The sequence below is a fragment of the Rhineura floridana genome, chromosome 8 (assembly GCF_030035675.1).
Source record: "Rhineura floridana isolate rRhiFlo1 chromosome 8, rRhiFlo1.hap2, whole genome shotgun sequence".
Classification (NCBI taxonomy): Eukaryota; Metazoa; Chordata; class Lepidosauria; order Squamata; family Rhineuridae; genus Rhineura; species Rhineura floridana.
In genome coordinates this window covers 71600496-71619402 of record NC_084487.1, presented here as the reverse complement: position 1 = coordinate 71619402, position 18907 = coordinate 71600496, and the positions used below count along the sequence as shown (strand labels likewise).

Genomic DNA, 18907 nt, shown 5'->3' with positions numbered 1-18907 from the left:
CAATCTCCATCAAAATCTACTTCTGTGCTGAGAAGTCGAATCTTGTTTAGGATAGAATTTCTGTACATGCCATAAACTATTGCAAATAATGTTCAAAACGCTACTGTGTCAAGAGAGAAAGTCAAATCTACCCATATCAGTAAAGATTCTCTAGTCATCCTAGAACTTCCGGTGGGGAGAGTGATGGCATCGGCTGCTGTTTGGCCAATATTTGGCCAAGCTCGCGCATAGTTGAGTATGTTACAGCTTTTTGAGCATACACAGTTCAGAGCAATCTAATTACCCTCGAAATGTTTGAAGGAAGGGGGAGTATGATAAGAGATTGTTCCTAGTCCAACTGCTCTGGCTGCACGCGCTATAAATTCTGTCCTTCCTTTGCTTATCTGAAAGACTCCCCAGTTAAAGAAAAATAAGCCAGTCAAGATTGGACACGAAAGAAATGAAAGAATAAAGCCAAGCTGGCATGGAGTAAGCAGTTTTGTGTCGCATGAACTGTTAAATGACAGAGGAACCCTGTGAATATTGCTCGGGTCGCTGGTTATGAGTGTTTGATCCACGTTAATTGTCAATAGACAAGTGTGGCGGTGGAGAACTAAGTTCAGAAGCCCTGCAACTGCTTGACTATAACTTATACTCTAGCAACTTTTGCAACTCATGACCAAGTCCCAAGGGTATCTTAGAAGAAAAAGTTATAGCAAAATGGTGCTAACATGAACGGGGTATAGGACCTTGGGAATTCCTCTCCCTCAGGATGTCTCTTTAAAAGGGAGTGGCAACCAGATGAAAATCGCCCAGTTTCTCACGAAGACGAAGACGAGGGAAGAGAACCGCATCGAAAAGGAGTGCTCATGTCTTGACTGGTCTTTGGACACTAAGGGCGTCTTAGCAGACTGCAAGGTCAATGATGTTAAGGATAATGATACCTACATTGATCTGGCACGTGAACTTTCATTGGCGCAGGCTGTAATTCAGCCTAGCCCTCTCTGTCTATCGGCACAAGACACTTTAGATAATCGGGAAAATGAATTGATTCCTCAGCGAACTCCCGAGTCAACCCTCCATAAAGCCGGTGTAAATACGCAAGAACTGCCTGAGAAACTGGATACATTGAACTCAGGGGAACTTCCAACTGAAGGTTGGCTATTCCTGATCTCCCAAGACATCAAACTAATTAAATCTTTTCTAGATAAAAGCAATAGTCTTCTAACTTCTCTTAATTGAAATTCTAATGGTTGTAAAAGTGAAACAGCCGAGAGAGGAGTTGGGCACTTTGCCAAGTGTGAACAAGTTCCCTAATAATCCTTCAAAGGTACCTAACTCTAGGAAACTAATCAAAACCGCCAGGAGCAAGAGTTCCAACAACTTAAAAAAGAGCAAAAATATTAAGAACTATAAGTTTCCGAATTATAAGAAAATGAAATTTGGGAAACTCTTCAGGCAATTAGAAACCAAGCCTGTTCAGAGGCTCGTGAAACAGAATAGTGTATCCTCTAGCAATAAGGAAAGTATCAAGGGTAAGGTTTCCTTACAGCCAAAAAACGTTCTTGGCTTTCACCCGCACTTGGCTCCCCCAATGCACAGGACTTGCCGATTAACACTCTTTCTGAAACTAATAGTTGTATGGTGAAGAACTCTAAGGTTAATAGTTGGAATTTAGTTTTGAACTGCAAAAAACTGATGCTGTGCAACTATCCAAAACCTAGGGGTCTGTTAACTCAAACAGAGCGGAAACTTCACCTCCTAAATATCCTGAAGGAATTTCTTCCAGGCATGTTTTCTCTACACGATTTAGTCCGGGTAGAATATCTCTACTTTAATGGATTCAATGCCTGGGCTATAAGAACATAAGAACATAAGAAGAGCCTGCTGGATCAGGCCAGTGGCCCATCTCGTCCAGCATCCTGTTCTCACAGTGGCCAACCAGGTGCCTGGGGGAAGCCCGCAAGCAGGACCCGAGTGCAAGAACACTCTCCCCTCCTGAGGCTTCCGGCAACTGGTTTTCAGAAGCATGCTGCCTCTGACTAGGGTGGCACAGCACAGCCATCATGGCTAGTAGCCATTGATAGCCCTGTCCTCCATGAATTTGTCTAATCTTCTTTTAAAGCCATCCAAGCTGGTGGCCATTACTGCATCTTGTGGGAGCAAATTCCATAGTTTAACTATGCGCTGAGTAAAGAAGTACTTCCTTTTGTCTGTCCTGAATTTTCCAACATTCAGCTTCTTTGAATGTCCACGAGTTCTAGTATTATGAGAGAGGGAGAAGAACTTTTCTCTATCCACTTTCTCAATGCCATGCATAATTTTATACACTTCTATCATGTCTCCTCCGACCCGCCTTTTCTCTAAACTAAAAAGCCCCAAATGCTGCAACCTTTCCTCGTAAGGGAGTCGCTCCATCCCGTTGATCATTCTGGTTGCCCTCTTCTGAACCTTTTCCAACTCTAGAATATCATTTTTGAGATGAGGCGACCAGAACTGTACACAGTATTCCAAATGCGGCCGCACCATAGATTTATACAATGGCATTATGATATCGGCTGTTTTATTTTAAATACCTTTCCTAATTATTGCTAGCATGGAATTTGCCTTTTTCACAGCTGCCGCACACTGGGTCGACATTTTCATCGTGCTGTCCACTACAACCCCGAGGTCTCTCTCCTGGTCGGTCACCGCCAGTTCAGACCCCGTGAGCGTATATGTGAAATTAAGAGTTTTTGCTCCAATATGCATAATTTTACACTTGTTTATATTGAATTGCATTTGCCATTTTTCCGCCCATTCACTCAGTTTGGAGAGGTCTTTTTGGAGCTCTTCGCAATCCCTTTTTGTTTTAACAACCCTGAACAATTTAGTGTCGTCAGCAAACTTGGCCACTTCACTGCTCACTCCTAATTCTAGGTCATTAATGAACAAGTTGAAAAGTACAGGTCCCAATACCGATCCTTGAGGGACTCCACTTTCTACAGCCCTCCATTGGGAGAACTGTCCGTTTATTCCTACTCTCTGCTTTCTGCTTCTTAACCAATTCCTTATCCACAAGAGGACCTCTCCTCTTATTCCATGACTCCTAAGCTTCCTCAGAAGCCTTTGGTGAGGTACCTTGTCAAACGCTTTTTGAAAGTCTAAGTACACTATGTCCACTGGATCACCTCTATCTATATGCTTGTTGACACTCTCAAAGAATTCTAATAGGTTACTGAGACAGGACTTTCCCTTGCAGAAGCCATGCTGGCTCTGCTTCAGCAAGGCTTGTTCTTCTATGTGCTTAGTTAATCTAGCTTTAAGAATACTTTCTACCAGTTTTCCAGGGACAGAAGTTAAGCTAACTGGCCTGTAATTTCCGGGTTCCCCTCTGGATCCCTTTTTGAAGATTGGCGTTACATTTGCCACTTTCCAGTCCTCAGGCACGGAGGAGGACCCAAGGGACAAGTTACATATTTTAGTTAGCAGATCAGCAATTTCACCTTTGAGTTCTTTGAGAACTCTCGGGTGGATGCCATCCGGGCCCGGTGATTTGTCAGTTTTTATATTGTCCATTAAGCTTAGAACTTCCTCTCTCGTTACCACTATTTGTCTCAGTTCCTCAGAATCCCTTCCTGCAAATGTTAGTTCAGGTTCAGGGATCTGCCCTATATCTTCCACTGTGAAGACAGATGCAAAGAATTCATTTAGCTTCTCTGCAATCTCCTTATCGTTCTTTAGTACACCTTTGACTCCCTTATCATCCAAGGGTCCAACTGTCTCCCTAGATGGTCTCCTGCTTTGAATGTATTTATAGAATTTTTTGTTGTTGGTTTTTATGTTCTTAGCAATGTGCTCCTCAAATTCTTTTTTAGCATCCCTTATTGTCTTCTTGCATTTCTTTTGCCAGAGTTTGTGTTCTTTTTTATTTTCTTCATTCGGACAAGACTTCCATTTTTTGAAGGAAGACTTTTTGCCTCTAAGAGCTTCCTTGACTTTGGTCGTTAACCATGCTGGCATCTTCTTGGCCCTGGCGGTACCTTTTCTGATCTGCGGTATGCACTCCAGTTGAGCTTCTAATATAGTGTTTTTAAACAACTTCCAAGCATTTTCGAGTGATGTGACCCTCTGGACTTTGTTTTTCAGCTTTCTTTTTACCAATCCCCTCATTTTTGTGAAGTTTCCTCTTTTGAAGTCAAATGTGACCGTGTTGGATTTTCTTGGCAATTGGCCAGTTACATGTATGTTTAATTTAATAGCACTGTGGTCACTGCTCCCAATCGGTTCAACAACACTTACATCTTGCACCAGGTCCCGGTCCCCACTGAGGATTAAGTCCAGGGTTGCCGTCTCTCTGGTCAGTTCCATGACCAACTGGTCTAGGGAATAGTCATTTAGAATATCTAGAAACTTTGCTTCTTTGTCATGACTGGAACACATATGCAGCCAGTCTATGTCCGGGTAGTTGAAGTCACCCATTACTACCACATTTCCTAGTTTGGATGCTTCCTCAATTTCATATCTCATCTGAAGGTCTCCCTGAGCATTTTGATCAGGGGGACGATAGATCATTCCCAGTATTAAGTCCCTCCTGGGGCACGGTATCACCACCCACAACGATTCTGTGGAGGAGTCTGCCTCTTTTGGGGTTTCGAGCTTGCTGGATTCAATGCCTTCTTTCACGTATAGAGCGACTCCGCCACCAATACGTCCTTCCCTGTCCTTCCGATATAGTTTATATCCAGGGATAACCATATCCCACTGGTTTTCTCCATTCCACCAGGTCTCCGTTATGCTCACTATATCAATGCTCTCCTCTAAGACCAAGCACTCCAGTTCTCCCATCTTGGTTCGGAGGCTCCTAGCATTAGCGTACAGGCACTTGTAAGCAGTGTCTCTCTTCAAGTGTCTTTGGCACTTGTGGTTAGGCCTGTGGTAATTTTGCTCTTCTGAATTTATATCCTGTGCCCCTGCTCTCACAATGCCTACTTCTAGGCCTACCCCTTTTAAAATTTCATCATTTCTTTGGTTTTTATCCCAGGGGGGAGGTTTATTCCGAACCGGACCTTTCTCAGCTCCTGTCGGGTTTCCCCCCTCAGTCAGTTTAAAAGCTGCTCTGCCACCTTTTTAATTTTAAGTGCCAGCAGTCTGGTTCCATTCTGGTTCAAGTGGAGCCCGTCCCTTTTGTACAGGCCCGGCTTGTCCCAAAATGTTCCCCAGTGCCTAACAAATCCGAACCCTTCCACCCGACACCATTGTCTCATCCACGCATTGAGACTGCGAAGCTGGGCCTGTCTGGCTGGTCCTGCGCGTGGAACCGGTAGCATTTCAGAGAAAGCCACCTTGGAGGTCCTGGCTTTCAGCATCCTACCTAGCAACCTACATTTTGCTTCCAGGACCTCACGGCTGCATTTCTCCATGTCGTTGGTGCCAACGTGCACCACGACCACTGACTCCTTCCCAGCACTGTCTACCAAACTATCTAAACGACGGGCGATATCCGCAACCTTCGCACCAGGCAGGCAAAACACCTTGCGGTCTACACGCCCATCACACACCCCACTGTCTATGTTCCTAATGATCGAATCACCCACTACAAGGATCCCTCCACCCCCTGGAGATATATCCTCGGCACGAGAGGATAGCTGCTCATCCCCCAAGGAATGGGTCCCTTCTAAGGGATCGTTTCCCTCTTCCTCAGCTGGATGCTCTCCTTCCCCGAGACCATCGTTGTCCATGATAGCAGGAGAGCTATCATCGTTGGAGTGGGACACAGCTATAACGTCCCTGAAGGCCTCCTCCACACACCTCTCTGCCTCTCTCAGCTTTTCCAGGTCCGCCACCTTGGCCTCAAGGAAATGAAGTCGTTCCCGGAGAGCCAGGAGCTGATTGCACCGAGAGCACACCCACGACTTCTGTCCAACAGGCAGATAGTCGTACATGCTGCAGGCGGTGCAAAACACTGGAAAGCCCCCACACCCCTGCTGGCTTCTTACCTGCATAGTTTTGTTTAAGGTTTATTACGTCAATGGGTTGGAGACTGCGGTTTAGTTGAGGTCAGGGAACAGACGGGCAGAGTGGGGGGCCCTGGCCTCCTCGCTCTGCTGCCGAACTCGCTGTGCTGCTTTGTCAGCTGGGGCCTTGACGCTTCGTCAGCTGGGGCTCCCTCTAGCTCGTGGGCTATGATCACTTTTAGGGACTGGAGCCTGTCTAATGCCTTACTGGCATGTCGTGATACCCTCCACAGATATGATATACTTGTCATAAGAGTCTTTGAGAATGCTGTGCCCCATTGGCGCTGATTACCGCCCCTCGAAACTCTGTAAGCAATTGTGTGCTGGAGAAAACGCCAAGGCCCATGAACCAAATCGAACCCGGTGCCAGCAAAAGAAACCTTTGACCACACAATGAGCGGAATATAACCTCCCACACGAAGACTTATGATAGCATGGATGTAACTAAAAGACACCCTCTCAGCAACGATGCAATTTCATTCGACATTGAAGAAAGCAGGTTGCTAGACTCATTTGGAGTGTTACCAATAGATGCCCAAATGGAGATATTAATGAGGTTCGAGGCCTTGAAAGCCCGCAAGACATCCCTCAATCAAAACAAAAGTGGGATCCGAAGCGTGGTGCCTAGAGATGATGAGGAACACACTGTTGTGGCACAAAAGGAGATGTGCCTCAATGATCGGAAGCTCATTCAGGAAAGGATGCCTGGAGCTAGATGCTTCCAGGTTTCGGTCGACATCAACCCTGTGGCCAGGAAACGGGATTATAGTGAGACTTTGGTCCCTATGACGTGCTGTCCTACCAACAGAAATCCAACAATGATCAAACCGACGCCCTCTTGGACAGAGATGAGAATATTGGAGGTGAAAACTTAGTATGCCGGAATTAATACCTATCCAGAATGAATTTCTAAGCAAGAACCCGGGCCGCTACTACTCAAATGTTAGCAGATGGAGCCCACGTTTGGAGGAGATTGAGCTCCTAGAAGAAGACACTGAGGCTCATGAGAAATTTGAGGACATTAGTAATTTGCAACGTGCAGTTCAGAACAAGCAATCTGAGATGAACATCCGGGACCACATACTAGCCCCTGCGGAGAAGGCCAGTCCCAAAAACGGAATGGCAGGAAAGACAGCCCCTCCCCCTACTTGACAGAAACCCATTCAGCATAATGCCCAAGTATTGATGTTACCCTGGAATGTTGCTGGTTGGGCTAACAAGTGCTCTGATCCATCTTTTCTTATGTATATTAATGACCATGATATCATTTTTATTCAAGAGACTTGGCTGCGAGAAGAACCAGTTGTGAGCTGCTTTGCCACTTACTCTCTCGAAGCAGCCCCTAGTGCTAGGGGGGATGCCCTAAAGGCGGCGTAGCTGTGCTAGTTTTGACCAAACTGGGAATACATATTAGGAAAATTGCAGAACTGGATAATATCATGATTGCACTGTTGCTTAAGTTCCCCTCATTCCATCTATTGCTGATTAATGTCTACCTTCCCCCTCGGCTTGGGAAACAGGAAATTAAGGCCCCCTGGGGGAAGTTGGAGGAGTATATTAGCAAATTGATGAGGGAATACCCCGATGCTTTCGTCATAGTGGCCGGGGATTTTAACGCCAGAATTGGACCCAGTGATGAAGAGCTGTATTCCCATTTCCGTCTTGTCCCGCCGAAAGCGGAGACGGCTTGCCCCCTCCCTGTTAGACATGCTAAAGACAAGAAATGCAATTTTGCGGGACTATGCCTATTACAGATGATAAATACCCTAGATTTAGTGATATTGAATGGGAGTGTAAGGGGCGACAGAGGTGGTGAATACACCTTTGTAACAAACTCGGGGGCCTCTACAATTGACTTTTATTGTTTCTTACAGTCTGTTAAATCTAGTGTCAAATTGTCGTGTAGGCGTACGTGATGACAGTGATCATTTACCCCTGTCTATGCTCCTTAATCTTGGATATGAACCACTGCAGCTGGACAGTGAGCCAATGATAAATTTGGCAGCGGAACAAAGGGCCTCACGCATTAAATGGACTCCCAAATTAGCCAAGGATATGACAAATCTCCACTCAGAGGGAACCCAACGCCTGCGTGAGGCCATAATAACTGCCAAGGCTCCTGTAACAGTAGTAGATCTCTACCAGGAACTGTCTCGTTCCTTTTATAATCTGTTGTCTTTCAGTGGCTTGAAAAGGCCCCGTGTTTCTTACTGTGAGTCCAAACCCTAGTTTGACCTCGAATGTATTGATCGTAAGTACTCCCTCATGGAATTAAGTCATATAGAATCCTTGACCAGAGCTTGGAAAAGTTACTTTTTTGAACTACAACTCCCATCAGCCCAATCCAGTGGCCATGCTGGCTGGGGCTGATGGGAGTTGTAGTTCAAAAAAGTAACTTTTCCAAGCTCTGTCCTTGACTTACCATCAGTGCCCCTTGAGTATTTTGAGCTTAAGAAACGCTATAAAACCTTAATTAAGGTGAAAAAGAATCAATCTCAGAGAGAGTTGTGGCAAAACTTAATAAAAGCATCCAGATTGAAAGATTTGGCTGCTTTCTGGAGACTTGTCTCCAAGGGTGGGAAGTCTTCTCTTGTTAGTAAGGATTTTTATATTCCAGCTAGTGTCTGGGAATCACATTTTAGAACTATTTTTGCCAAGAGGCACAGCAGTTTGAGTAGAAGGGGGGAGGATATTAATTTTAATACCCTTCCTAAATGGCCTCCAGTTTCTATTTCTGAAATTGTTACTCTGCTTAACAAACGTAAACTGGGCAGAGCGCCCAGGTGCGATAATATACCCCCAGAATTTCTTAAGGACAACATAGATTGGTGGGCCCCGATTCTGGCAGCTTTATTTACATGTATAGATCAAACAGTTTATATTCCTGAAGATTGGAGGCTTGTTATTATAATCAAAAAGAGGAAGTCAAAGACCAAGATGCTGGAAAATGGGAACTTTTATTTTTGATAAAACCCAACGCGTTTCAGCCTGTTATCTACAGGCCTTCATCAGGGGATAATAGCTTGTAAGATTATAAGACAAGCAATTGAGACCTTTGATATTGGTACAGTACAGAAAGCTATTTGCTTGTCTTATAATCTTACAAGTTATTATCCCCTGATGAAAGCCTGTAGATAACAGGCTGAAACGCGTTGGGTTTTATCAAAAATAAAAGTTCCCATTTTCCAGCATCTTGGTCTTTGACCTCCTCTTTTTGATTTCTCATTTGGATGCTAGCCACCCTCTGCTTATTCTTAGTTATTATAATCCCCATTTATAAAAAAAGGAAAAGAGCTGATCCTGTAAATTACCAACCTATCAGCTTGCTGAGCATCATCAGCAAGCTCTATGCCAGTCATCTCCTCGTGAAGTTCTGTGACTGACTGGAGGATGAAACATCTTAGCCAAAGAACAAGCCGGTTTTAGAGCAGGACGCTCCACTATCGACCAGGGACTGGTACTCCACCATTTGGTGGAAAAGTACATGTCCGCTCCTGGTGGTGCTCTTTATGCGGCCTTCATAGACTTTAAGTCTGCATTTGATTCAATCCCAAGGGATAGACTCTGGAAGACTCTGGATAGACTTGAAGAAACTAATATTGACAGGCGGTTATTAATTTTAATCAGGAGCCTTTATGGTAAAACATATCTGAGGGTAAGATGTAACCGCGCCGGCTACTTGTCCGCCCCAATTCCAACGTTCAACGGAGTTAAGCAGGGATGTATACTTGCCCCTTCCCTCTTTAACTTTTACATTAACTCCCTATTTAATCATCTGGTGGTGGTGAATTCACACACCCCCAAGTTGGCAGGCAGATTTCTTTCCGTCCTGCTTTACGCAGATGTGGTCCTCCTATCCTCAGCTAAGGTGGGCCTCCGTCGCCTACTGAGAGCGCTAACTTCCTTTTATACGCAAGAAAAGTTAGAAATCAACTATGATAAGTCTTAAGATTTTAGTTTTCTCCCGCAAAAGGACAAAACACCGTTGGCAATTAAACAATCATTTAATTGACCAGGTCTCAGTTTTCAGGTAATTGGGAATAACATTCCACTCCTCTGGTACCTGGAAAACGCATATTATCAATGCAGTTGAGAATGCCCAGAGAAATGCAAGAGCACTGCTTGCCTTTTTCTTTTCAAAAGGGGGTCAGTACATCTCTTCGGCGATGCAAGTGTTTAATGCCAAGGTTACTCCCCAGATGTTATATGGCTCTCAGCTCTGTGCACATGGTAACTATGCCCCTCTTGAATGTATTCAATCTAAATTCCTAAGGAGCATCCTTGGTGTACCAGGTTGTGTTCCAAATGTAGCCTTACGTCTGGAAGTCGGGGTTCTTCAAATGGAGTCGCGTGTCTGGATTTACAGGTTCAGCTTCTGGCTCAAGATGATATTTTCTCTTGTAGGCTTAGCCCCATTTACTCTTGCAGATACCTTCCAATCACAATGGAAATATTCCATGAGTAACAAATTGCAATTTTATTTATTTATTTATTAAATTTATATACCGCCCGACTAGCATAGCTCTCTGGGCGGTGAACAACAAATTAATACAAAATCCAATAAAATCCAATAAAACGAACCACAAAGTACAGAGAATAGGAGATCTAAAAACAATTACAATACAATTTAAAACAGAATTATGAAAGCGGTATTAGACCTTGGTTATTACAAGGCTAAAGAAACCATCACTCAACGAATAATGGATATTGAGGCGCAAAACAATATGAGTTTAGTGGCAGCTTATTCCAATTACGGATTAGCGAAGTTTTCTCCGCACCTGCGGATTACCTAGCTAATCTGAGTATTGCCAAGTATAGAATGGCATTTACACTCGTGAGATTTAACGTACTTCGCTCAGCGCTCCTGGAAGGCATATATAAGAGAGTTCCCTATGACAAACGGGTCTGTGCCTGTGGGTCTGGGGCAGTAGAATCGGTGGACCATGTCATATTATATTGCCCCCTATACTGTGATCTGCGTTACACTTTCATTTACCTGCCTCTGTACAAAATGTGCAGAGGCCCCGAGACAACTGCTGTTTACCAACTTCTGGAAGATCGGGACCCACGGGTCACTAGTATGGTGGCAAAATTCTGTGTAGCCGCCATTGCTTGCAGGAAAAAGTTGACTCAGAGATTTTAAAAGGTTTTATCAGTTTTATTAATCATGGCCAATCATTTCTCTTGTAAATATGCATTTTATGATTACAATTTGTTTATTTTGTACTTGCTGGTCTTTGACCGAAATAAACTTATTTACATTTAGTCATCCTAGAACTACTACTTCAATTTAGATACGTTTACCTTCCAGAATTAAGAAAAGACATATTTAACACAAACTTTAAATGCATTCAAGAATATGCTACTTATGTAGTTAGCATGTTAACTTTAAAGAACAGCAACAATAACAAAAATCAACCAGTGCAACATTTTTTTTATAGGAATTGCCTCAAGCAGTCTGTGAGATCTTGGGATTAGAAAACAGTGCTGCAACAACACCAGATTCAGACACTGAGGAGGATGAGACTACTGGTGGCAGAAGTCACCCTGCATCAGCCTATCCAAATATCTCTCAGCCTATTGCTGCTGCCAATGGAACAAACAAAAGTATTGAACAAGTCCCCCACACAGTGCTGACAAACTGAATCTTGCACAATTGTTTGGTTGCATTTTTGATGAGACACTTTATTATACCTGTTTTGTTTCTTGCAAGCACTTGACGTGGATATTTAAAATTTTGTGTTGATTAAGCTTTAAAGATTTGGGAAACAGATCATGTACTGTAATACTCTTACATCAAAGCTTTACAGCATGACTTAATTATTTTTGTAGTTTCTTCTACCAAAGTAGCCTTTTCCCACCCAATAACATTCCTTATTACATTTATAGCCAAATGCATTTTTTTTCTCTTTAGTGAAGTGGGAATCAGATGAAAGTGAATGGCTTGGAAATAAATGCGTCTTCAGCATGGATGGTTCTTGGACGTCATAAGATTCAAAAGTCTTCTATTTCCAATATGAAAAGATGCTAACTTCATAAACAGTGCTTTGTAAATGAAAGGATTATGTCCCTTCTCAAATGTTTACAAAAACACTTAAGTATTTGTGGTGATTGAATGTAGATTTGCAATGATGATTTTCATTTGTGCAGTTCCCTGATCTTGAATTTTGTAATCAAGGGATGGCTGAACAGCACATTTTACATGTTAACATCTCTACACTTATACATATGTATAAATTAGTTGCATATTCAAACTTAGGAGTATTAAAGGATAAATCTATTTTTGTCTAAGTAAACTTGGCTGTTCATTCAGGCAATTTTGACCAAATTTTAATACATAACTATAAACCTGGCTATTTTTGAAAAATATTTTTTCTTAATAAGGATAAACGTGTAGATATATTTAGGTTCTCTATCTGATTCCTTTTGCAATGGCTTTCTTGCTGGCTTAACTAATGTTTCTTTGCTGAATAGTATGGTAACTGATAAATAAAAATCAACTTTAACTGCTTTTATGCTAGTTGATTTTAAAAAATAAAATAAAATAAATGCAAAGTACTAATAATCTTGGGCATGATCTCCCATTTAGTTTGTGCATAAGCTGCCATGCAGGTCACTGAAGAATCTTACGGTGGATTGTGCCCATTGTCCTTAATATACTACTTGCATATGAGCAAACTATAAGCTTGTACTATGTTATTCTTTGGCTTTTTATAGTACTGTGGAATCTGACATTGATTCAGTTGTTTTTGTTTCTTTTTGAGAACCATTGTACATAGTATGAAATAAAATGCAAAGTTTACTTAATGTGCTTGTTTAAAAGAAACTTGGGCGGGTGGTTTGTGTTGGAGAAAGGTTTTCAGGATTTCAATGATTTGCACCCACATGTATAGTGTACAGTGAAGTGCTATCTAATCCTCTGGCACAACATTTTGCTGTTGACAGATGGTAACAGTGGGGAGAAAGTTGAATGTTTTTGCCCCACCGGAAATCTGTGGTACTGTATCCACAATTAAGCCCTTCAGTTTCACCGATTTCATTAGAACTTGAGCACCCAGTATGCTGTTTAGTAATGTTTGGTTCCTGGAAGCTTTCTTTACAATGCAGCTTACTAATCCATGTACTGACAGTAAAAAAAGCTACATGCTTTTTCCTGCCCATTGAGCTGGTTTATACACTACACTAATCCATAAACCATGGCTTAGTGTGAACTTGAAGGTGCCACTATATTCCATGATTGTCCTTCTGCTGACCTGCCATGAGCGAAGTCATGATTTGGTTTAGCATGAATCTGAGGTTGTGGTTTGTCGTCTTTAGACAAAAAGCGAGTTGTAAAACCAAGAATAAACTTTGGTTGTAGTTTTTGGTTTGCATGGGGCAAGGCAAACTTAAAAGCCTGGGTTTGGATGGCACATTAAGCCAAACCATGACTTACCTCATGGCAGGGCAGCTGCAGGAGGTCCAGGGGAGGAGCACAGTGTCTGTATTACTTTCTAGGAATTCCCTGTGTTTGTGCTAAGCCATGATTTGGCTTAGTGTGACCTGCAGATCTAGCTACTGGGGAGGAGGAGGAAGAAATTATCTCTTCTTGGATTATGCCGCAGGGTGGTATCTAATGTTGATAGTCCTGTGGTAAAAATGAATTTGTCAGCAGTCTAGGGCAGAAGGCCCTCCTCTCATCTACAGTACACCACAATCTCCCTAAAACTGCTTCATTTTGGCGTGTATAGGGATCTTAAAAAATTGCTTCCATCCCTGTTCTGGTTACAGATTCCCTTCTGTCAGTGGACAGTCAGCACCCACTGTCTCTAAAGGGTTATTTTTCTCAGATACCTTTCCGAGAAAGAATTTATTGTGAGTAAATCGCAAATGTGTATATGTGGGCTCGGTCACAGAAGACAAAGGCGAGGAGTTGCTGCATTAACATGGAAGAACTGACAAAACTTTCAGTTTTTATGAGCACATAAATCAGAAGGTGAAATCTCTACAGTTCTTGGCTTTAATATCGCCAGTGTGTTTATCTTTTATCAGTTAATAACTAAAGAACCCATTCTGCAAATGGCAACAATTCAAGGCCCAGCAGCTGTAGGCTTTCATTTCCTGCTTACAGGAAATAATTTCTGAACTGGTTTGCCCTTGTTTTCTTGTAGAGCTTTGGTTTCTGCATTATGTTGTACATGGTACTAGAATTTAAGATTTTTTTTCTAGTACACTCTAATGGCTAAATGCAGGGGAACGTTGGGGGGGGATCCTAAATTGTCTTAGGTTTGAAAGCCATTTTATGATACTGAGAATATTATATAATTCATGAATGGCTAGATGTTTTCATAAATTCCAGAAATGTGTTGTGGCTGGAATGGGAAAAAGGATTGTATGGTATGGCTTCCATGACTATATGTTCTTTTAGATTTTAGTTTGTGATTTTTTTGTTTTGGACATGAGGTCCACTAGAACCTAGTATAAGTAACTTTCACAGAAGTAGCCTAGAGGCTGTCTAAGGACACTTATGCGTTTGGGCTGAGATGGATGATTTCTATGAGTCCCCTTCCAGCCTCTGACTTGGAATCCTGTACTTGGAGGTGGGCTCTGCAGCAGAGGGTTAGATGAGTCTCTTTTGTTAGACCCATTAACTCACCTGGCTACTCTATTAGACTATCAAATGCCCATTAACTGGATCAGGGAGATCCCATTGTTGCTGAAACTCTTCAGAAGAGACCCCCCACCAGGATGAAATTGGCTTGTGTTTTGAGTTGAGTCTTGAGGAAATGCTGGGAGTTGGAGACAGGCAGAGAGGCTGCTTCCTGAACCATGGCTTTAGGGTGCCTCCTGTAAGCCTGAAGGAAAAGAAAGATCTGTTGGACTACTGATGCTTTGAACCCCTCCGTCTTAAGCTCTGGTTGGAATGTGTGTAAATAAACCATATTTCATAAAGACACCACAGTCTCTACTGGCCTTCTTTCCAAGGAAACCAAATCCTGGGTAACAGCTCTGAGATTGGGGTGGTGTGCAACAGGCACAATCCACCTTCTAGATACACCGGGCAGAGGGGCTGCTGGATGCTGCGTAGTAGTGGTGGAGGAGGAAGGGTGTTTGTGCCACTAGGGAACTCGGCTGCCTCCTGGGCTCAGCTGAGGACCAGCCATCTCAGCCAAGACTGGTGTATGTGAAGCTGGCAGAAGGTCTGAAAAAGGGGCATTCTGGGGACATGTCGGGGTGGAACTGAGGGGAGGGGACATATGCCGCATCCTGAGCTCATTCAGCTCAGTCTTGCGGCCCTCCATCCCAGCGGTCAATACATTGGGAACGGCTGGCAGAAGGAAACACACATTTCATTTCCTTCCACTGCACCCTGCTGGCTCAGCCAGCATCCTCCCTTCCAAATGGCTCTTGAAGGGCAGTTGGATATGGCAGCCCCTTCCACTAGCTCCTCTCCTCCTGACTTCCTCTGAATTGGATTGCTCTGCCTGTGAGATAGCAAGTTAGAGAGCTTCTCAAGGCATCTATAGGAGTTTTCGTGAGTACACTGCACTTCATTAGTACTTTCTCGTCCTTCACCCCAAGGTCCCAGGATGGGTTAAGAACATAAGAAGAGCCTGCTGGATCAGGCCAGTGGCCCATCTAGTCCAGCATCCTGTTCTCACAGTGGCCAACCAGGTGCCTGGGGGAAGCCCGCAAGCAGGACCCGAGTGCAAGAACACTCTCCCCTTCTGAGGGTTCCGGCAACTGGTTTTCAGAAGCATGCTGCCTCTGACTAGGGTGGCACAGCACAGCCATCATGGCTAGTAGCCATTGATAGCCCTGTCCTCCATGAATTTGTCTAATCTTCTTTTAAAGCCGTCCAAGCTGGTGGCCATTACTGCATCTTGTGGGAGCAAATTCCATAGTTTAACTATGCGCTGAGTAAAGAAGTACTTCCTTTTGTCTGTCCTGAATCTTCCAACATTCAGCTTCTTTCAATGTCCACGAGTTCTAGTATTATGAGAGAGGGAGAAGAACTTTTCTCTATCCACTTGCTCAATGCCATGCATCATTTTATACACTTCTATCATGTCTCCTCTGACCCGCCTTTTCTCTAAACTAAAAAGCCCCAAATGCTGCAACCTTTCCTCGTAAGGGAGTCGCTCCATCCCCTTGATTATTCTGGTTGCCCTCTTCTGAACCTTTTCCAACTCTAGAATATCCTTTTTGAGATGAGGCGACCAGAACTGTACACAGTATTCCAAATGCGGCCGCACCATAGATTTATACAACGGCATTATGATATCGGCTGTTTTATTTTCAATACCTTTCCTAATTATCGCTAGCATGGAATTTGCCTTTTTCACAGCTGCCGCACACTGGGTCGACATTTTCATCGTGCTGTCCACTACAACCCCGAGGTCTCTCTCCTGGTCAGTCACCGCCAGTTCACACCCCATGAGCGTGTATGTGAAATTAACATTTTTTTGCTCCAATATGCATAATTTTACACTTGTTTATATTGAATTGCATTTGCCATTTTTCTGCCCATTCACTCAGTTTGGAGAGGTCTTTTTGGAGCTCTTCGCAATCCCTTTTTGTTTTAACAACCCTGAACAATTTAGTGTCATCAGCAAACTTGGCCACTTCACTGCTCACTCCTAATTCTAGGTCATTAATGAACAAGTTGAAAAGTACAGGTCCCAATACTGATCCTTGAGGGACTCCACTTTCTACAGCCCTCCATTGGGAGAACTGTCCGTTTATTCCTACTCTCTGCTTTCTGCTTCTTAACCAATTCCTTATCCACAAGAGGACCTCTTCTCTTATTCCATGACTGCTAAGCTTCCTCAGAAGCCTTTGGTGAGATACCTTGTCAAACGCTTTTTGAAAGTCTAAGTACACTATGTCCACTGGATCACCTCTATCTATATGCTTGTTGATACTCTCAAAGAATTCTAATAGGTTACTGAGACAGGACTTTCCCTTGCAGAAGCCATGCTGGCTCTGCTTCAGCAAGGCTTGTTCTTCTATGTGCTTAGTTAATCTAGCTTTAAGAATACTTTCTACCAGTTTTCCAGGGACAGAAGTTAAGCTAACTGGCCTGTAATTTCCGGGATCCCCTCTGGATCCCTTTTTGAAGATTGGCGTTACATTTGCCACTTTCCAGTCCTCAGGCACGGAGGAGGACCCAAGGGACAAGTTACATATTTTAGTTAGCAGATCATCAATTTCACATTTGAGTTCTTTGAGAACTCTCGGGTGGATGCCATCCGGGCCCGGTGATTTGTCAGTTTTTATATTGTCCATTAAGCTTAGAACTTCCTCTCTCGTTACCACTATTTGTCTCAGTTCCTCAGAATCCCTTCCTGCAAATGTTAGTTCAGGTTCAGGGATCTGCCCTATATCTTCCACTGTGAAGACAGATGCAAAGAATTCATTTAGCTTCTCTGCAATCTCCTTATCGTTCTTTAGTACACCTTTGACTCCCTTATCATCCAAGGGTCCAATTGTCTCCCTAGATGGTCTCCTGCTTTGAATGTATTTATAGAATTTTTTGTTGTTGTTTTTTATGTTCTTAGCAATGTGCTCCTCAAATTCTTTTTTAGCATCCCTTATTGTCTTCTTGCATTTCTTTTGCCAGAGTTTGTGTTCTTTTTTATTTTCTTCATTCAGACAAGACTTCCATTTTTTGAAGGAAGACTTTTTGCCTCTAAGAGCTTCCTTGACTTTGCTCGTTAACCATGCTGGCATCTTCTTGGCCCTGGCGGTACCTTTTCTGATCTGCGGTATGCACTCCAGTTGAGCTTCTAATATAGTGTTTTTAAACAACTTCCAAGCATTTTCGAGTGATGTGACCCTCTGGACTTTGTTTTTCAGCTTTCTTTTTACCAATCCCCTCATTTTTGTGAAGTTTCCTCTTTTGAAGTCAAATGTGACCGTGTTGGATTTTCTTGGCAATTGGCCAGTTACATGTATGTTTAATTTAATAGCACTGTGGTCACTGCTCCCAATCGGTTCAACAACACTTACATCTTGCACCAGGTCCCGGTCCCCACTGAGGATTAAGTCCAGGGTTGCCGTCTCTCTGGTCAGTTCCATGACCAACTGGTCTAGGGAATAGTCATTTAGAATATCTAGAAACTTTGCTTCTTTGTCATGACTGGAACACATATGCAGCCAGTCTATGTCCGGGTAGTTGAAGTCACCCATTACTACCACATTTCCTAGTTTGGATGCTTCCTCAATTTCATATCTCATCTGAAGGTCTCCCTGAGCATTTTGATCAGGGGGACGATAGATCATTCCCAGTATTAAGTCCCTCCTGGGGCACGGTATCACCACCCACAACGATTCTGTGGAGGAGTCTGCCTCTTTTGGGGTTTCGAGCTTGCTGGATTCAATGCCTTCTTTCACGTATAGAGCGACTCCGCCACCAATACGTCCTTCCCTGTCCTTCCGATATAGTTTATATCCAGGGATAACCATATCCCACTGGTTTTCTCCATTCCACCAGGTCTCCGTTATGCTCACTATATCAATGCTCTCCTCTAAGACCAAGCACTCCAGTTCTCCCATCTTGGTTCGGAGGCTCCTAGCATTAGCGTACAGGCACTTGTAAGCAGTGTCTCTCTTCAAGTGTCTTTGGCACTTGTGGTTAGGCCTGTGGTAATTTTGCTCTTCTGAATTTATATCCTGTGCCCCTGCTCTCACAATGCCTACTTCTAGGCCTACCCCTTTTAAAATTTCATCATTTCTTTGGTTTTTATCCCAGGGGGGAGGTTTATTCCGAACCGGACCTTTCTCAGCTCCTGTCGGGTTTCCCCCCTCAGTCAGTTTAAAAGCTGCTCTGCCACCTTTTTAATTTTAAGTGCCAGCAGTCTGGTTCCATTCTGGTTCAAGTGGAGCCCGTCCCTTTTGTACAGGCCCGGCTTGTCCCAAAATGTTCCCCAGTGCCTAACAAATCCGAACCC

General features: G+C 43.4%; 1 protein-coding gene across 1 annotated transcript in view; it reads left to right on the top strand.

Moving 5' to 3' along the window:
* Positions 1-12782, top strand: part of TBC1D15 (TBC1 domain family member 15) — a 54626-nt gene extending 41844 nt beyond the window's left edge. Inside the window, exon 17 of the mRNA XM_061639730.1 lies at positions 11417-12782. Coding sequence (XP_061495714.1) covers positions 11417-11620 — 204 coding nt within the window. The 3' untranslated portion in view covers positions 11621-12782. The remainder of the gene's footprint in view (positions 1-11416) is intronic.
* The last annotated feature ends 6125 nt before the right edge of the window (positions 12783-18907 follow it).